Raw genomic sequence first — 21,253 nt, forward strand, 5'->3', positions numbered from 1 at the left:
TGGTGATGTCCATTTAAATACAGTTTGTTCCAAAAAATTGATGGTTTTTTTTGCCGTTTGTAAGAACTGTGTATAGGGATAGCGGCTGCTGCTTTGCATAAAGCCACAGAGGGAAAAAAGACATACATAAATCCAACAGTGGAAAGAGAGAATATGATGCAGATTAGCTGAAAACATTAACTATGTCTCGAGTTACTATGGGTATTAGTGAATCCAGGGGATATCATGCATTGTAGATAAATAATGTATCTGTAGTCGTAACATACGATTGACCTTTGCTAACGGCAAAAGAGAAGAGGTGAGGTTTTACAGAAAATACTGTGTATCCAAAAACAAATTTGCAAAGAAGCAGAGTAACTCCAGGGCTATGTTTTCCAAAATTCTCTTGCTATTTACATAAACAAAAGTCTACTTGACTTAGCCTTCAAGTGTTGTATTTGTATGGCTCACTGCTTTAGTTTGATTTTAACTTGTTTTGAATATAGTACAACTGATTTGTGGCAAGCACACTGAAAGTTAAGTGCTCGGTTCACCCAGAATCTTTGTGGCCTGTGCAAGGTAAACAAAGCTCAGCAACTAAATAGCAGCTATATTAAAAGTGCATAAATAGAGAGGGGATATTCATCAAAAATCTTTGGATGATGCAGAGCTCAAAAACAATATTCAGTAACACCCTTCACCCTGTCTACAGACATCCCAACAAATCCATTAAGGATGTGTGGGTGTTAGTGTGTCTTAAAAATATATACGGGTCAATTTTCAAATGGCATATCTACAGACTTCCACCAAGACAGGGAGAGACAATCAGTTTGCCTCTCATGAATGTGGTTTATGTATTTTTTTAATCAGTGTTTTTAATTTTTGGATGCTTTCTCCTTCTTGTCCTTGTCTCTTTCCTATTACCAATGGCATATCCCTTTCTTATTCATTTTTAGTCTGTACACCAATTTGACCTATCTAGGAAAGATGGTATAGAAAGTCTTTTAATAAACTATGACTATAAACTATAGATTGGGCATATTTTCAGCAGTGCTACACATTCAGTGCTGGATTCTAAGAATCGTTCTCAATAATGGGCACCAGATAAGATCATCGCTAAGCCCAATTCTATTTACGGTGCCCCTTTATAGAATCGTGTTTAACGACAATTCCCATGTCCAAACTTTAAGCACCAAATTTACGCTTGTTGAAACCTGGTATTTATTTATTTTATTTATTCAGAACATTTATACCCCGCTTTATACCACTGAGAGCAGCCTCGAAGCGGCTTACAAAGAATTGAACAAACAATTACAATGTCAGAAGAGAGGAAGGCACAGAGGAAGAAGGGAGGGGAAGAAACAGAAAAAATATAGAATAAGATGAATGGCAACAAAAAGAATTTAAAGATGGTCCGCAAATATGATGATAGAAAGGACTGCAGGCGTTATGATGAAGCTCAGGAATCGGCTGAATCTCTGAGTCTGCCTGTGCAAACTCCGACGATGAGAAGGCCCTGACTCTTCGAATGAGGTAGGAGGAGATGAGAGCAGCCGAGTCGAAACAGCAGGCAGTTTTTTGAGTTGCTGCAGTTCTGCTTCACATGAAGGAAGGTTTTCTCATTCTGTCGAGGTCCTTTGCTTTTTTGTATTGTATAAGCAGGCCAATTATGGGTGTGCTGACCCCGTATTCTATATCTGGGAGCCCCGATTGTCAAGACCCTGAAGCAGCAGTGCTAATTTCAGCTGAGCAAAACGCTGGTCTGTGGTGCTGGCAGATGCAGAACAAAAGCCGCAAGATCTATATGAGGATGTTATAATGCCGTTGTATCGCTCCATGGTGCGATCGCACCTTGAGTATTGTGTTCAATTCTGGTCCCCGCATCTCAAGAAAGATATAGTAGAATTGGAAAAGGTGCAGCGAAGGGCGACTAAAATGATAGCGGGGATGGGACGACTTCCCTATGAAGAAAGACTAAGGAGGCTAGGGCTATACAGCTTGGAGAAGAGACGGCTGAGGGGAGACATGATAGAGGTATATAAAATAATGAGTGGAGTGGAACAGGTGGATGTGAAGCGTCTGTTCACGCTTTCCAAAAATACTAGGACTAGGGGGCATGCGATTAAACTACAGTGTAGTAAATTTAAAACAAATCGAAGAAACTTTTTCTTCACCCAACTTGTAATTAAACTCTGGAATTCATTGCCGGAAAATGTGGTGAAGGCGGTTAGCTTAGCAGAGGTTAAAAAGGGGTTGGACAGTTTCCTAAAGGACAAGTCCATAAACCGCTACTAAACGGTGGGATAATGTGGGATACAAATGCAATAAATAAATAAATAAATAAAGGGGAGTAGGGAAGTACCACAGTTAATTTATCTTCCTGTTCCCTAGAGCAATATTTCAACAGCAAATCCCGATTGGAAAATTTAGCTCTTAAGTATGCCTTTTTTACAATCGATTTAGGATATCCTCTTTCCATAAAGCGTTGCAACATAATGATGGCTTGATTTTCAAACAACACTGGATCTGAACAAATTCTTTTAATTCTTAAAAATTGGCTTATAGGTAAACTCATTTTTAGCTGGTATGGGTGGGAACTGGAAAAATGAAGCAGGGCATTCGGTGCAGTAGGTTTTTGAAACAAAGTAGTCTGTATCCTATTCTGTGATCTGAATACCCATACATCTAAAAATTCCAATCCTTGATAGTGCTGATGGAAAGTGAACTTCAAATTATTTTGATAATTATTAAGTTTTTCCATGAATTGCAATAAAGATGGTACCGAACCATTCCAAATAAAGAAGATGTCGTCAAGGTAACGCTTCCAGCAAGATATATTTCTATACTCAGTGGAACTGTAAATGAATTGATCTTCAAATTTAGCTAAATACAATGTGGCAACCGAGGGGGCTAACATAGCCCCCATCGCTATACCTCGTTGTTCAAAAAATTGCTGGGGGCACTTAGATATCTGATACAGCACTGCATATCTAAGTGCAATTTAAAAATTGAACTCAGTGTTCATGCAAAATCAAATTAACATGTGTTAAAAAGTTCTAACCCACCTAAAAAATTTAACACAAATGTATGAATGGAACCAAAACCATGCAAAAAAAATAAAATGAAATAAAATCCAAAAGTGACCCCAAATTGATTTCCTAATACACATCCCTAAAATCCACCTATTCACCCACAGTTATGTGCACCATTTTGGGAGGCAGGATAGAAGATGGATGGGGCTGCTCCTTTGGACTTTCAACTCAACTGCAACCTGGGCTGAGGCCTAATACCATGTCCAATTGTAATCAATATTTATTTATTTGTTGCATTTGTATCCCACATTTTCCCACCTTTTTGCAGGCTCAATGTGGCTTACATATTGCCGTTACGGCGTTAGCCGATTCCGGTCTGAACAAATACATGGTACGAATGAATACAAGGTGATGTTGTGGTAGATAAGGTACATGTAAGGTAGATGTAGTTGGGGGAACTTAGAGAGGGGGGGAAGGAATATAAAATATTTCTTTATTTTATATTCCTGCCCTCATCACAGCAACAGTCCTCAGTCAAAGGTCATTCCAGGGATTTAGTCATTCTGTGCTCTGTTGTATTTGAATAATTACAAATGCCCTCTTCTCTTGCCAGCAGTGGTGCTCAGGCCTGACTCCTTCAGCTCCTGCTCAGTGGCGTACTAAGGGGGGGGGGCGGTAGGGGCGGTCCGCCCCGGGTGCACGCCGCTGGGGGGGTGCTATTTCCTGTAACGGGGCAGAGGGAGCAAGGAACGAGCGTTGCTGACAGACCGCGCCGCCACCCCCCCCCCCCCCAGCAGGTAAACATGCACCGGGGGGGGGGGGTGTTGTTTCGCTGGGGGGAGCTGCCCCTTTCTCGTCCCCTGTCCCGCCCCTTCCACGCCCTCACCTCCCCCCTGTCATCTCTCCTCCCCTTCCCTCCCCTTACTCTGCTATCCCAATCCCTGGTGGTCTAGAGGTACCTCTTCCATGCAGGAAAGAGCCCCCTCTTTCCTGCCCGGAGCTGCTAGCTGCCCTGCATCCTCCTGTCCTGTGGTGAGTCTCGCGAGGCTGCTTCAACTCTCGGCAGCCATTTTGAAACGCTGAAAGCCGGACTCACCACAGGACAGGAGGATGCAGGACAGCTAGCAGATCCGGGCAGGAAAGAGGGGGCTCTTTCCTGTCCCGAAGAGGTACCTCTAGACCACCAGGGATTGGGATAGCAGAGTAAGGGGAGGGGGGATAGTCGCGTTTCGCCGGGGGGGGGGGGGGGGGGGGGTTGCGTTGCATCCGGGGGGCGCTGCACCCGGGGGGGCGCTCGGCGATCCGCCCCGGGTGTCAGCCCCCCTAGGAACGCCACTGCTCCTGCTTGTTCTGATGCTATCTCCTCCTGGGCCTATTTCCCTTCCATTCTCCATATCCTGTCCTCTACTGTCCTCCTCTTTTTCCTTACTAAACTCTTCCCTCCATGACCTGACCTCACTTTTCCTGCTCCACTATCTTCTCTCTTTCTGCCACAAATTTCACTCCACTGCTTTCCCTCATTGTCATGACCTATGCCCTAATGTTTGACTCATCCTCTCCTTTACCTCATCCCTCTGCCTCCTAACCAATGCCTGTTTGTCCAGACACAAACTTCTTGCATGGCCCATTCTTTCCACCTTATCTTTCTTTTCTTGTGAACCAGTGGCATAGCCATGGGGGGGGGGGGGGGGGGTCAGACTTTGGGCTCAGGCCCCACCAACTCTTTAAATTGCAGCATCATCTACTGTTATGGGTAGCAGGAATCACCACGTCCTGCCAGCCAAAAAGGTCTTCCACTGGCGGCCTGGCAGTCAGTAGCACTCTCTATGGGTTGCCATCACTGTTGCATTGGACCCCCACCCTGCACATGCTCAGTTTTCGAGCATGTGCAGGGTGGCAGCAGCCCATTGAAAGAGGTGCCAACTGCCAGGCTGTCAGTAGAGGACCTCTTCGGCTGGAAAGGCTTGGGAATTCCTGCCGTCAGACTTAGGCATTTGGAGGTCAATAGTGAAGGGGTGGGGAATCATTTTGCACCCCTCCTTTGGGTTCAGGCCACTCCCAAACTGAAGGTATGGTTATGTAGCTGTTGTGAATCTTTACACAAGTAGAAACCATTTCAAAGACATTGACTCCCACAGTAAGAAGGGACACAAACAGCATAAAACGTATTGTTTTACTTGATTGACTGGTGGAGGTGTGGCCTAGTGGTTAGGGTGGTGGACTTTGGTCCTGGGGAACTGAGGAACTGAGTTCGATTCCCGGCACAGGCAGCTCCTTGTGACTCTGGGCAAGTCACTTAACCCTCCATTGCCTGCCGCATTGAGCCTGCCATGAGTGGGAAAGTGCGGGGTACAAATGTAACAAAAATAAAAAATTCACAGTATATGTAGCATAAGCAATAACACAATTTAGGTTCCTCTAAATCAGAGGTGTCCAAGCTCGCCAAATTGGGTTTTCAGGATTTCCCCAATGAATATGCATGAGATCTATTTGTATACAATGGAGGTTGTGCGTGCATAGATCTCATGTATATTCATTGGGGAAATCCTGAAAACCCGACTGGACCTGAACTGAGGTTGGACAATCCTGCTCTAAATAGAGGCATGTCATAGTCCAAATATCCCTGCTACAAATACTTCCAAAATAAAGTCTCCCTTACTGACACTGCATGTTTACAAAGGTCTTTCTTAAGACCAATCGACTTTGCGAATCTCAAGGATCATTTAAGACTCCTGAGGCAGGCCTGTGGCCGAAACTCAGTACTGTGTCGAGTCATTGAATAAAGTGGTACCTTGTAGACCTGTATCTCTTTTCCCTGGAGTCATTGGTCCACTCCCCACTTCCCTCACACTGTTATATTTTTGTGGGAGTTAGTGTTCATCCACCCAGGTGGATTACTCTCTCCTTGACTAAATAGAGGCATGTCATAGTCCAAATATCACTGCCACAAATACTTCCAAAATAAGTCTCCCTTACTGACAAATGTTATTATTACCATGCCTGGTATCAGTAACTCAATGCAGACTATATAGATGAATATAACAGTATGGTCTCTTAATTCAGATCCAGCAGTTCAGTTTCAAACTTCTCTGAAAAGAAATAGAATTTGTTACCTTCCTAGATGGTCCCAGTAGCTTCCACACAAACATAATTGCTACGGCAGCGAGAAATGGCTCCTCCTTTATTTTCTGGTGAAGTTCCAGTGGTTTCTAACAAGCTCTGCTCATAATGGCTACTATAATTTTCCTTATCAAATTCCCAACAGCTCACAATCAGTCTTCCAGCATTCGGAATAAAATATAGTATTTTTGTACCATCTATGGCAGCACCATAGATCAAATACTTCCTATCAAGCGCCAACAAGCAAAAGCAATTGTCTCTCATATAAACATCTGAATTTTTTCATACAATTCAAAAACAGTAGCTCACTAAAGGGCTCTTTTACTCAGGGCCGCCGAGAGGGGGGGACAGCGGGGACAAAATTCCCAGGGCCCGGGCCTCCAAGGGGGCCCAGCACCGCAGTCCCACCCGCCACCGGCCCCTTCCACCCGAACCCCCACCAGCAGAAATGCTGTCTTCTGACTCCGGCATGTGCGGCCCACACAGATGCGCTCCTCTCAGCTGATCTTCGCTGTACTCTGCAGGGCTTCTGTGCGTCTGACGTCCTGCACGTGCTGGCGGAGGTTCGGGTGGAAGGGGCCCGGCCCGGTGGTGGAGGCGGGTGGGACTGTGGCACCGGGCCCCTCTCAGGGGGGAGCAGGGACATCCTGGGGGGGTGGCAGTGGGGGAGGGGCCGGGGCGGCCTTGTCCCGGGCCTGGCCCAGTCTCTCGGTGGCCCTGCTTTTACTAAGCTGTGGTTAAAAAGTGGCCTTGTTTGGGCACATGAAATTAGCACGCACTGGGCCATTTTTTACTGCGGCGGGCCAAAAGGCCTTTCTTCAATGAGGCGGGAAATGGCCATGCACTACTATTAAAAGTAGCGCGCAGCTATGTACTGCTTGAGCCCTTTACACCACCTATTTACTCGGCAGTAAAGGCTTGTGCGCTACTCCTACAGTAATCAGACATTGTGCAGCAACGTGGCCGCACTGCCGATTACCGCTGGGAACGCCCCCTGTGGTAGAAAATAGAAAATGATTTTCTACCTTGGGAAGCAGTGCACCCTAACTTCAAAACTACCAGAGCGCTACCCCAGCGATAGTGTCGATTTAGTGCACGCTACTCACGCGTTAACCCTACCGCACCTTAGTAAATGGACCCCTAAGTTCCATCTCATCTCCTTATTTGGTGTTTCAGCTTTTGACTTTACTTCCGTCTTTATCCCTCAGAATATCTCTGTCATCAACCACTTCCTTCTCAGCTCCTAAATTCCACCTATCTTCTATTTGCCTTGGCCACGCAATTAAAGCAACACTGGGTTCAGGCCTCTACCCACCCTATTCTCAGAGTCCTGCCCTTGGTCATCAGGTAAGTCCCTCCGACTTCAGCTGCCTGTGAGAGTGTAGCTATGAACCATTGTTTTCTCTGGGGTTTTCCCTTCCCCTACATTCTCCTGTGCTTTAATCTTCTGTCTATGGAGTTTCCTACATGTGTTTTCCTTCTTTGCCTCTCAAACTACTATGAAAAGTATTACTGTCTGCCACCTTGATCATTTTCTCAGAAACGGAGTTTCATGACATTAACAAGTAAATAAAGTAAATAAATAAGACACCGCATAAGTACATAAGTACATAAGTATTGCCATACTGGGAAAGACCAAAGGTCCATCAAGCCCAGCATCCTGTTTCCAACAGTGGCCAATCCAGGTCACAAATACCTGGCAAGATCCCAAAAAAGTACAAAACATTTTATACTGCTTATCCCAGAAATATGGACTTTCCCTAAGTCCATTTAATAACCTTTTTTAAACTCCGCTAAGCTAATCGCCTTTACCACATTCTCTGGCAACAAATTCCAGAGTTTAATTACACGTTGAGTGAAGAAATATTTTCTCCGATTCGTACATTGTAGTTTCATCGCATGCCCCCTAGTCCTAGTATTTTTGGAAAGCGTAAACAGATGCTTCACATCTATCCATTCAACTCCACTCATTATTATATAGACATCCATCATATTACTACTACTACTACCACTATTAGCATTTCTATAGCGCTACAAGGCATACGCAGCGCTGCACAAACATAGAAGAAAGACAGTCCCTGCTCAAAGAGCCTTTTCTCCAAGCTGAAGATCCCTAGCCGCTTTAGCCTTTCCTCATAGGGAAGTCATCCCTTCCCCTTTATCATTTTCATCGCCCTTCTTTGCACCTTTCTAATTCCACTATATCTTTTTTGAGATGTGGCGACCAAAATTAAGCACAATATTCGAGGTGCGGTCGCACCATGGAGCAATACAAAAGCATTATAACATCCTCATTTTTGTTTTCCATTCCTTTCCTAATAATACCTAACATTCTACTTGCTTTCTTAGCTGCAGCAGCACACTGAGCAGAAGGTTTCAAAGTATCATCAACGACGACACCTAGATCCCTTTCTTGGTCTGTGACTCCTAACATGGAACCTTGTATGACGTAGCTATAATTCGGGTTCCTCTTTCCCACATGCATCACTTTGCACTTGCTCACATTAAACGTCATCTGCCATTTAGACACCCAGACTCCCAGTCTTGTAAGGGCCTCTTGTAATTTTCACAACCCTCCCGTGATTTAACAACTTTGAATAACTTTGTGTCATCAGCAAATTTAATTACCTTACTAGTTGCTCCCATCTCTAGGTCATTTATAAATATGTTAAAAAGCAGCGGTCCCAACACAGAGCCCTGGGGAACCCCACTAACTACCTTTCTCCATTGAGAATACTGACCATTTAACCCTACTCTCTTAATGACAAAGCATGTAGGAGTCCTCCTGTTTAAATGGTTAGTGCTGCTGAATAGCATCAAAGACCACTAAGTGAAAGCCGGTTATTTTGTGGCTGATCCAGAGGTGGAGTCAGCACTTCAATGTGGTTGAAGCCAATATTCAGCAATTAACTAAGTTAAGCAGCCTTATCGGACTGCATAAAAGCCGCTCCTATTTCTATGTGGTGTCGCTTATCAAGTTTATTAACCAAGTTTATTAACACTTGATATACTGTCTGGGGGACAGTCCCATCCTGGCAGTTTACAGTATCAAAAAAAAACACTTTGTTATAGTAGAAAAGAAATGAATATCTCACTTAACCACATAAGAGAATGCCAGCCTCATAAACCCAGATATTTTGAGTTGGTGCCTGGACGTAGCCCAGCATTGACTATTCAGGATTAACGTTGAGGGCAGCTAACAAATGCTCACCGCACCAGCTGAAAATCTACCCCCTCTGTGTTTTTCTTCCCTTTGTAGGTTTCCTTTCTTCTCCTCCCACACCCACAGCTGTTGTAAACCAAAACAAATCTTGGGGACAAGGGCATTGATCATTTATGTATTTATTGGGATTTCTTAACCACCTTTATGTAGAGATTCACCCAAGGTGGTGTACAGCAGGTATAGTGTAAACCCCCTGGTGGCAGAGCAAGGTATTACAATGATGGTACCAAATATGTCACAGTGTTTCCCCAAAACGATTCACACCAACCAGGGAGTTTAACAATAAAAGAAAATATTTTTTATTAGTTGAATTATATTTAAATACTAATGAAATTTTACCAGCTTGCAAATTTAACATATGTATTTCAATTACAGGTTTGCAACACAAATCAGTTTAGTCTCTAGAAACATTGAGAGCATTTTCAGGTAAGTATAAATATTAGTTACATAAATCATTTAGGTACATTCAATTCCGCAAAACACCAGACTCCCCTCTCCTGTCCCTCAGACCCCCAGAGACCCCCAAGGATCCCAACATGTAAGTTTTCCTCTACTCTTTTTTTTTTCTTCTTTTAGTTATCTCTCACTTATTGTTCAGGTTTCCTTTACTATTTTCTCTTATGTGCACTTTTTAAATAGTTTCAGTCACTTAGCTCCTCTCTTTGTTTTCTCTCTCTGGCTCTCTTGAACGGTGGGCACCTTTTCTTTCAGGTGATGATCTCCAGCATCAACTTTCTTCCAGTCTTTCCCTAGTAACATGTTCTCACCAATAGAGCTCTCTCCCAACTGCCAGCCTGAGCTGTTTGTCACTCTCCTAAAAGTTCCATCAGCATGCGGAACGCTCAGCACATACACACAGATTACTCAGTTTCACTGCACTGCTCACTGTCTCTACACCAGATCTAGAAGGAGCCACGTAATCTTTTCAAATTTAACCCATAGGGTTACAATAGTTTAACATAAAACTTACTATTTTGTTAACAGCATAACGATATTAAAATAACCAATACATGAGGTAAACTTGAAAACAGTAAATTGAAATCTAATAATGGAACTACCATGAAACTATCAAAAATACACACATTTAACAGCACTGAAATTCAAATATCAGAGATATAATACAATGTTAGCATAATACTAATGAACACCTAATAAGCATGCATTAGAACATTCAGCTAACATAGATATGATGCTAAAGATTTTCTACAATACGGCTTATCATCTAGCTGAGATATATGATGGGAACAAGATGCATGGTACAGAGTCAGTTGGGATAATTTGATGGATAGCTAAACTCAAGGCATGTTCTTTGTATAGTTAAGCAAGAGATAAGGAACTGATCTAAGTTACAGTGTGTGTGTAGCAAGCTAGTCCAGGAGCAGAATGAGTGTATAGTCAGCAATGGAGGAGTGGCCTAGTGGTTAGAGCACTGGTCTTGCAAATCAAAAGGTGGTCAGTTCAAATCCTGCTGCTGCTCCTTGTGATCTTGGGCAAGTCACTTAACCCTCCATTGCCTCAGGTACAAACTTAGACTGTGAGCCCTCCTGGGACAGAAAAATATTCAGTGTACCTGAATGTAACTCACCTTGAGCTACTACTGAAAAAGGTGTGAGCAAAATCTAAATAAAATAATAAAAAGGCTATGTAAGGCTTGGGAGAAGAGCCAGGCTTTCACCAGCTTCCTGAAGTAGAGGTAGATCATGCTATACTTCTGTTGATAATGTTATAGTTCGATTCCCACTTCAGGCACAGGCAGCTCTAGGCACAGGCAGCTCCTTGTGACTCTGGGCAAGTCACTTAACCCTCCATTGCCCCAGGTACAAATTAGTACAGATAAAGGCTTCAAATTAGTATCAAACCAGTGGCGTTCCTAGGGGGGCTGACACCTGGGGCAGATCGCCGATGCGCCCTGTCCCCCAGGTGCAGCGTACCCCCCCCAGGTGCACGCCACTGGGGGGGGGGTGCCGCGCGCCTGTCCGCTTCATTCGTTTCCATGCTCCCTCTGCCCTGGAACAGAAAGTAACCTGTTCCAGGGCAGAGGGAGCACAGAACGAACGTAGCGGACAGGCGCGTGGCACCCCCCCAGCGGCGTGCACCCGGGGTGGACCGCACCCACCACCCCCCCTTGGTACGCCACTGTATCAAACACACAGAACTGAGAAAACAAAAATGTTCCAGTCATGTTTTAAAGATATACTGTCTCTATCCGTTAAATAAACTATTTAATTTTCATATCTCATGCAGTGGACAAACAGAATTAGCAAGCTTGCAAATGTCTGTAATGTGAGTATAATCTGTCATAACAAGACAGTGATAAGCAATCTAGTGGAAATTTCTCTGTGACATCAGGCCCTTGTAATCCCTACTGCACTGCTCATTGCAAGCCAGAGGAAACAGAACTGGATGCTACAAAGTCCTGTCTTGCTGGGTAACTGCATACCCTTTATTGGTGCCCCTAAGATTTGTAAGACACGCTTGAGCAGACATACCTCAGAAACAAGGTCAGCCCCTCTGGGATTAGGAAAGTTAGCAATGCTCCTGATGGAAAGTCATGTTTCATGATACTTTGCTGAGAAACATGTACAAATTTAATTAAAACATCACTTACTCCAGGCAAGTGGAACTAATTGAGTGCTTTAATATTCTGACTTTTCATTAATGGGTTACAAAAGACTTGCAGTTGGGGGAAAAGGACGGAGGAAGGAAGCTTGGATTTACTGCTTAATCATAACTCTGAGCCTCTCCTTTATGACCAGCCAATGGAATTGACTCGGATGGCGCTCTTTCCCCAAATAAATAACTGAATGGGCAAAAGCTGGTTTGGCAGAGAAAGGGAAATTGATTTTTTTTTAATAAGTGCTCTATTCAAAGCTCATGCAAAAAGAATCTGGAGAGGTTCTCGCTCTAATTATCTCATCCTTACGCTAGACGATTGCACTTTCATTATCCATGGAGGTCATTTTGAGATTACTTAGCAAGACATAATAGGCAATACTAGGTCAGTGATGATTTCATCACTGTGGTGGCAAGTTTGAGAAAATCATTCCAGGGACAACAATTATGAAAGGAATGCCAAACAACTGAGAAATCTCAGAGAGAAAAAAATAAAATAAAATCTCATCAGGATATTCACATCTTAAATCTGGTCTGAAACCACCCCTACATTCAATTTACTTATTTCAATATCAGTGGACTGGCAAATTAGCATTCTATCAGGATGAAGACCAATGATGTACAACTGAAAAATGACTTATGGGGAAAAAAGAACAATAATAGTCACTTATGTATCAGCTGGAAATAGAGATGGAGCAAAATACATAGAACATAAGAGAAGCCATACTGGGTCAGACCAATGGTTCATCTAGCCCAGTATCCTGTTTCCAACAGTGGCCAAGCCAGGTCACAAGTACCTGGCAGAAACCCAATTAGCAGCAACATTCCATGCTACCAATCCTGGCAGGGGCGTATCTGTAATGGGGCCATGGGGCCAGGGCCCCCGTAGATTTGGCCCTGGACCCCCCTACCAACAGCCCTCACAACCCCCCTCCCGCCGCCAACCTTTGCTGGCGGGGGACCCCAACCCCCGCCAGCCGAAGCCGTCGTCCTTCGTTCGTTCGTTTCTCTTCTTTCTGAGTCTGACTCGTCTCTGACGTCCTGCATGTACACAACGTGCAGGACGTGTGCAGGGCGTCAGAGTCAGACTCAGAAAGAAGAAAACAAACGAAAGAAGGACGACGGCTTCGGCTGGCGGGGGTTGGGGTCCCCCGCCAGCACAGGTAAGCGATAGCGGGCGGGGGGTCGAGAGGGTCGTCGGCGGGCAACAGTTGTTGGAGGTAGTTCTGGTTCTGGCGGCGTGGTGGCAATGGCGGTGGGTGACAACGGGGGGGGGGCTAAAATTGTGCCCCCTCACCTCGACTCTGGACCCCCCTTACCGGCAAAGTCCAGAATACGCCCCTGAATCCTGGGACAAGCAGTAGATCCCCATATCTTTCTCAGTAGCAGACTATGGACGTTTCCTCCAAAAACTTGTCCAAAACCTTTTTAAACCTAGATACGCTAACCACTGTCACCACATCCTCCAGTAAAGAGTTCCGGAGCTTAACTATTCGTCGAGTGAAAAAATATTTCCTCCTATTTGTTTAAAAGTATTTCCTACAACTTCCTTATACTTTTGGAACAAGTCTTTGTACTTTTGGAAGATGTAATTCCAGACTCCGTTCCTTTTATCTCGCTGCAACCTCACGCCTGGAATAGATTTCCCGAGACTGTACGTCTAGCCCCGTCTTTGGGCCGTTTTCAAATCCAGGCTAAAAGCCCACCTCTTTAACGCTGCTTTTGACTCCTAACCACTACTCTCTTGCCCTGTACCCTTTTATCCCCACCTCTTTAATTCCCTTACCTCTTAGTTGTTCTGTCTGTTTGCATGTCCTGTTAGATTGTGAGCTCTTTGAGCAGGGACTGTCTTTTCATGTATGGTGTACAGCGCTGCGTATGCCTTGTAGCACTATAGAAGTGATAAGTAGTAGTAAGTAATAAATCGATTTACTTCTTCTCATTCTATACCACTCTGGATTTTGTAGACCTCAATCATACCTCTCCTCATCCATCTCTTTTCCAAGCTGAAGAGCCCTAACTCTTTAGCCTTTCCTGATACGAGAGGAGTTTCATCCCCTTTATTATTTTGCTCCCTCTTCTTTGAACCTTTCTAATTCTGCTATATCTTTTTTAGATATGGTGACCAGAAACTGAACGCAGTACTCAAGGTGTGGCCGCACCATGGAGTGATACAGAGGCATTATAGTATTTTCGTTCTTAGTCACCATTCCTTTCCTAATAATTCCTAGCATCCTGTTTGCTTTTTTGGCCACCTCTGCACACTGAGCAGAAGATTTCAGCATATTATCTACAATGAGATCTAGATCTTTTTCTTGAGTGCTGACCCCCAAGGTGGACCCTAGCATCAAGTAACTATGATTTGGATTATTCTTTCCAATGTGCATCACCTTGCATTTGTCCAATATTAAATTTCATCTGCCATTTGGATGCCCAGTCTTCCAATTAAGTTTACCTTTTTGAAGATTATGTTTCATTACTGGGCCAAGATATGGCTCAACAGTGTACCAATAGAGCCATTACTACCCTTAATTAGTCCTGCTGATAAGTTACATGTTAATGCTGCACAAATTTTGGATAGCATATCTTGATGAAGCATTATGTATATTTAGAGGTTGCTATACTGCCTTCCTCTATCCTGTAGGTCAAAGCATTTTACAAAATCCTATAGAGAAAGAAGCATAAGTTATGCCTTCAACTTTGAAAAAGCAAAAATGATGGTGAACATGATAAGCACCATTTCAATGAAAAAGCAAGACCTTACCTTGATTCCTACATTGGTGTTATGCAGGTCGACTCTTGCTCGAAGGTCCTTGTTGGATTTCTTTCCCAGAAACTCTTTGACAAACTTGTTGCTGTATTGAGATTGTCACCACAGCCGCCCCACTGCCAAGCCTCCCGGTTTTCCAGATCAGGAGCTTCATCGCAGGTACAACGCTCCATACGTCCCGCACTGCATGCCTTTGCCATGGCATGGGTGAGCCCTGCTGAGGAGATGGCATACAGGAAGGCAGTTTCCTTAAAACCTAGAGGGGGAAAAGGAAAGATATCACCTTTAGAAGTACCAGATCCATGGAAATGTGTTGCTTTTCTTGTGTTCACTTGGCACAGAAAGTTGTTCTTTGAAACAAAAACACCATATTCTGTACAAATATGCATTCCTTCCACAGTGTGCTAATGAAGAATTAAATACATTGCAAAAGGAGGAAGTGGCATCACTCTAGAAAACAACAGCCTACAATTGGTGGCAAATCCCTGCTTTTTTAGGTAGTCTCCTCTCATCTTGGCACTGGAAAGTGAATCAGAGATTAGAGTGAACAGTGTGGTTCAAGATTCCACAAAAAAACTGAGCTGAAGACATTTTGGCCCCAGTCTCAAGCAGGGGCATAGCCAGACCTTGATGGGAGGGGAGCCAAAGCCCAAGGTGGGGGGCCACATTTTGGCCTGCCTCCCTGCTGCCGCCCTCCCGCTGCCGCCCCTCCCGTAGCCACTTCTACTCCCCCCCACCATCGCTTTTGCTCCCTGCCGCTTCTCCTCCCTGCCGCTGCTGGAAGGTACCTTAAGGCTGATGGGGGTCCCCAACCCCACCAGCCTAAAGTGTTTGTCCCACACCAGTCTCACATTGCCTGGCCGGCGCCCTGTTCTGTTTTCAATGCATGCTCAGTTTCATTAAAACGAGCATGCACAGCGCTGAAAACAGGACAGGGAGCCAGGCAATGTAAGACCAGCTCAGGTCAAATGAATTCAGTGTCGGACACTGGGAGTGACAGCGAATCAGGAGGGACCTTGCAAACCGCTAACCTGTGTGGATAGGTAAAAAATAACTCAAGACAGAAATTACTACTGTTGGCAGTGAGGTACAGTCATGCCTGAAGACTGGATGATGACCAATGTGACACCAATTTAAAAAAAAAAAAAAAAGAGTTCCATGGGTGATCAAGGAAATTATAGACCAGTAAGCCTGACCTCAGTGCCAGACAAAATAATGGAAGCTATTATAAAGAATAAAATTATAGAACACATATACAAACATGGTTTAATGGGACAGAGTCAGCATGGGTTCAGCCAAGAGAAGTCTTGCCTCACCAATTTGCTGCATTTCTTTGAAGATTTGAATAAACATGTGGATAAAGGTGAGCCAGTTGAAGTAGTATATCTAGATTTTCAAAAAGCTTTTGACAAAGTTCCTCATGACAGATTCCTGAGACAATGAAAAGTCATGGGATAGAAGGCAAGGTTCTGCTGTGGATTAGGAATTAGTTATTGAACAGAAAACAGAGGGAAGGGTTAAATGGTCATTTCTCTCAATGGAGGAGGGTGAACAGTGGAGTGCTGCTGGGATCGGTGCTATTTAACATATTTATAAATGATATGGAAATTGGAATGATGAGTGAGGTGATTAAATTTACAGATGACACAAACTATTCAAGGTTATTAAAACACATGCGGACTGTGAAATATTGAAGGAAGACCTTAGGAAATGGGAAGACTGGGCATCCAAATGGCAGATGAAATTTAATATGGACAAATGCAAGGTGATGCAGATTGGAAAGAATAATCCGAGTCATAGTTACCTGATGCTAGGGTCCACCTTGGGGGTCATCACTCAAGAAAAAGATCTAGATGTCATTCTAGATAATACACTGAAATCTTCTGCTCAGTGTGCAGCGACGGCCAAAAAAGCAAATAGGATGCTAGGAATTATTAGGAAAGTGATTGTGAATAAGAACAAAAATACTAGAATGCTTCTGTATCACTCCATGGTGTAACCTCACCTTGACTATTGCATTCAATTCTGGTTGCTGTAGGTCAAAAAAGACATAGCCGAATTAGAAAAGGTTCAAAGAAGAGCGACTAAAATGGTAAAAGGGATGAAACTACTCTAATATGAAGAAAAGCTAAAGAGGATAGGCACATCAGCTTGGGAAAGAGACAGCTGAGGGGAGATATGATTGACATCTGCAAAATCCTAAATTTGTGTAGAATAGGTAAAAGTGATTCGAATTTTCACTCTTACAAAAAGTGCAGGGAATACTCAATGAGATAACATGGAAATACTTTTAAAACAAATAGGAGGAATATTTTTTCACTTAAAGAATAGTTAAGGTCTGGAACTTGTTTAAAGAGTATTTATTTATTGCATTTGTATCCCACATTTTCCCACCTATTTGCAGGCTCAATGTGGCTTACATAGATCTGTTATGGCATTGCCATTCCAGGGAGTCAGATACAATTGGTGATGTAAAGAGATTGAGAATGGGAAGAAAGTTCTAAGAAAATAGATATTGAAAGATGACTTTCAGTTTGGTGAGGATTGGTGTGGTGTAAAGCTAAGCTAAGGGTCCTGTTTGTAGGCTTTGTTGAAGAGATATGTCTAACAGCGGTTAGTGTATCTGGGTTTAAAAAAGGTTTGGACGAGTTTCCTGAGGAAAAGTCCATAGTCTGCTATTGAGATAGACATGGGGAAGCCATTGCTTGCCCTGGGATTAGTAGCATGGAATGTTGCTACTCTTTGGGTTTCTACCAGGTACTTGTGACCTGAAATGGCCACTATTGGAAGCAGGAAACTGGGCAACATGGACCATTGGTCTAACCCAGTATGGCTGTTCTTCTTATCCCATTGGCCAATAAAAGATGCTGGAGCACCCTCCTATAGGCAAATAACTTTAATTAGTTGGTTGCCTCGCCCTCCCTACTTTTGTCAAACAATATCCTACCTAGGACATCACAAAGGACACAAGCAACTCTGGCTCCAACACTACAGAGTGTTCTTTGGGGGGGCTCAGATAACAGGGTGCTTTTGGATTTAGAAATGAAGATGCTGTTGCTGAAATAGGAGTTCAGATTGAGGAAGTGATGGAGAAAGGGTGAGAGTAACAGAAGAGAGGATGTGGCAACAGAGGAAACACATCAACATATGTTTGAGCATTTCAAAAATAAAACCACATGTGATAGTTTAACAAGCAAATTGTTAACTCAAAAGGTTTGTTTGTTTGTTTTTAATGTTGTCATACACTTCAAAATGCAAAAGATATGGAGACATATTTTCAAAGCACATAGACTTACAAAGTTACTAGTGTTATAAGGAATGGGAATAAAGGACAATACTACATGTCTTTAGACATAACTCTGTGAACAAACATTTCTCTGTATGAGTTTAGGTCCTATGTGAGTGTCGATGCTTCCTCTGCTACTGCAGTGACGAGACTGCGGAGATCAGGGACATGCCACCAGGTAGTCTTTCCTCACCAGACCCTTCAGATATCATTGTCTCTGCGTGGCATAGATATAGTGGAAGCAGTCCAAATAACGTATGTGGATGGGCTGAATGATACTGTTGGTGCTCAAGGTAAAACATTCCCTCGCTGAATTATGATACTGGATAGACTGTATTATGCCGTTGCCATTTGCATGGGTTGGCCACATGATGCAGTCGATGCTTGCCTGGACAGACTACACGATGCCTTTGCTGTTTGCTTAAAATGTGTTCATGGGCTGCCTCTAATCTGTCCAATGAACATGGCAGGTGTTCAGAGACTTCTGCATTAGCAGCTGTCCGGGCATGTACATCTTCTGTCAGAATGCCAATTCTGGTTATTCTGCGGATTATTAAGTGCAGCTGTTTCTGTATAGCTGTAAAGCCCTCATGGATGTTGGCTTTGTACTAGTGTTGCTCCAGCATCACAGGGTGGTCATAGAGAAAGGATACTCACATGGCACTGCCATCAAGTGTCAGGGCTATCAGATTCCTTCTAGTCATGAAAGGGACAGGCACCATAGACATAGGACACACACCATTTAAGACCACTCCTATGCATCCTTCAAACTCTACAGACTGGATGTCGTCTGAGTGTTATGAGTCACATACCCCACGTGAATGTGGCATACGTTGTGGAATGAAACCACCACCTGCCTAGTCCCATTTCTCTCCCTCCTGCAGCACATATCCTATGTACATAGGAGTTCAGAATACTCTCAGGAAATACTTTGGACCTGGAAAGAGAGAAATAAATTGTATAGTTGGAACATACATGCCTTTTGGTGCCATCAGAAAAGTTAAGCTCTTTGAAAGCAAGGCCCTTACCCTTCCATTCTCCTGCCCTGAATTCTATTACTGGTCTATCTTATCCAGTGCATCTTTTCTAGCAAAAAAGGTGCCGGTACTCAAATGCTAGGCCACCCTTCAAGGGTGGGGTGATCACTGAGGGATCCACCCCACAATAGCCAGGCCCCCTGCAACCAGTCACAGAACCTATGACAAGGCAGAATTGGTGTGTAGAGCCTGAGCTCTTTCATTAAAACTTGGGGTCCTTGGGTCAATTTTAGCAGACAATGGAAAAGGTGCCGGTACTCAGTACCCCCAAGTACCTCCACAAAAAAAGCCCTGATCTTATCCATAATACTTCTCAAAGATCCAGACTAAATTTAGTCCTACCCTTTTTAAAAGATCCAGCTCCCACTAGGCTTTCCAACTTTCCCAGAGGTCTTCCACTTGCTAAACTTGTAACTTCCCACAAGCTCAAGGCCTGCAGGATATTCCTATAGAGCAGGGGTTCTCAACCTAGTCCTCAGGACACACCTAGCCAGTCAGGTTTTTGAGATACCCACAATATGCTTGAAAAAATTGTGTAATCCTGGCTCCACCGCATAGTTCCAGGTACCAGCTAGCTTTTCAGGTCAGCACCCAAAAATCAGAATCACAGCAAAAGTTTTAGTTTATCACCGGGAGCAGGCCAGGACCGGACTTACTCTGGTAGGCTGTAGGATTTTAAGCCATACTTTTAATCTTCACTTGTCTTATTAGTCTGGGAGCAAATTAAATTCACTCGTACTCCAAAGAAATACTCCAGTCCAAGGTTTATGAAACAAACTCAAACTTTACTTGAAATGCTGCAACAGGCAGTTTATCCAAACTCTATATATTCTGGAAGCAAACAGTTCTTTCAATATCCAACAATTCAATTTGGTTTCTAGATCAGATAACTTGCTCAAAAAGAAGGTTGTGCCAGTGCGACTGTCCCTGCTGCCTTTAAACATGCTGTGGTCACACCTCTCCTTAAGAAGCCTTCACTTGACCCTACTTGTCCCTCTAATTACCGACCCATCTCCCTCCTTCCTTTTCTCTCCAAATTACTTGAGCGTGCTGTTCACCGCCGCTGCCTTGATTTTCTCTCCTCACATGCTATTCTTGACCCATTACAATCTGGTTTTCGCCCTCTCCACTCAACCGAAACTGCGCTTACTAAAGTCTCCAATGACCTATTACTGGCTAAATCCAGAGGTCAATATTCCATCCTCATTCTTCTTGATCTTTCCGCTGCTTTTGACACTGTCGATCACAGCATACTTCTCGACACCCTGTCCTCACTTGGATTCCAGGGCTCTGTCCTTTCCTGGTTCTCTTCCTACCTCTCCCTCCGCACCTTTAGTGTTCACTCTGGTGGATCCTCTTCTACTTCTATCCCTCTGCCTGTCGGCGTACCTCAGGGTTCTGTTCTTGGTCCCCTCCTCTTTTCTATCTACACTTCTTCCCTTGGTTCATTAATCTCATCCCATGGCTTTTCCTACCACCTCTATGCTGATGACTCCCAAATCTACCTTTCTACCCCTGATATCTCACCTTGCATCCAAACCAAAGTTTCAGCGTGCTTGTCTGACATTGCTGCCTGGATGTCTCAACGCCACCTGAAATTAAATATGACCAAAACCGAGCTTCTCATTTTCCCCCCCAAACCCACCTCCCCGCTCCCCCCGTTTTCTATTTCTGTTGATGGCTCTCTCATTCTCCCTGTCTCCTCAGCTCGAAACCTTGGGGTCATCTTTGACTCTTCTCTCTCCTTCTCTGCTCATATCCAGCAGACCGCCAAGACCATTTCTTTCTTTATAACATCCGTAAAATCCGCCCCTTTCTTTCCGAGCACTCTACCAAAACCCTCATCCACACCCTTGTCACCTCTCGTTTAGACTACTGCAATCTGCTTCTTGCTGGCCTCCCACTTAGTCACCTCTCCCCTCTCCAGTCGGTTCAAAACTCTGCTGCCCGTTTCATCTTCCGCCAGGGTCGCTTTATTCATACTACCCCTCTCCTCAAGTCGCTTGACTGGCTCCCTATCCGTTTCAAACTTCTTCTACTAACCTATAAATGTACTCACTCTGCTGCTCCCCAGTGTCTCTCCACACTCATCCTTCCCTACACCCCTTCCCCGTGCACTCCGTTCCCTGGATAAATCCTTCTTATCTGTTCCCTTCTCCACTACTGCCAACTCCAGACTTCGCGCCTTCTGTC

The 21,253-nt window shown here is 44.0% G+C and overlaps 1 protein-coding gene across 1 annotated transcript in view; it reads right to left on the bottom strand.

Moving 5' to 3' along the window:
• WNT9A (Wnt family member 9A) overlaps nucleotides 1–21,253 on the bottom strand; it is a 267,931-nt gene that overhangs the window by 26,082 nt on the left and 220,596 nt on the right. The window contains 2 exon segments of the mRNA XM_030197284.1: nucleotides 14,732–14,829; nucleotides 14,832–14,993. Of these exon segments, the coding sequence (XP_030053144.1) occupies nucleotides 14,732–14,829; nucleotides 14,832–14,993 (260 nt within the window).

Source organism: Microcaecilia unicolor, chromosome 1 (assembly GCF_901765095.1).
Source record: "Microcaecilia unicolor chromosome 1, aMicUni1.1, whole genome shotgun sequence".
NCBI classification, from domain to species: Eukaryota; Metazoa; Chordata; class Amphibia; order Gymnophiona; family Siphonopidae; genus Microcaecilia; species Microcaecilia unicolor.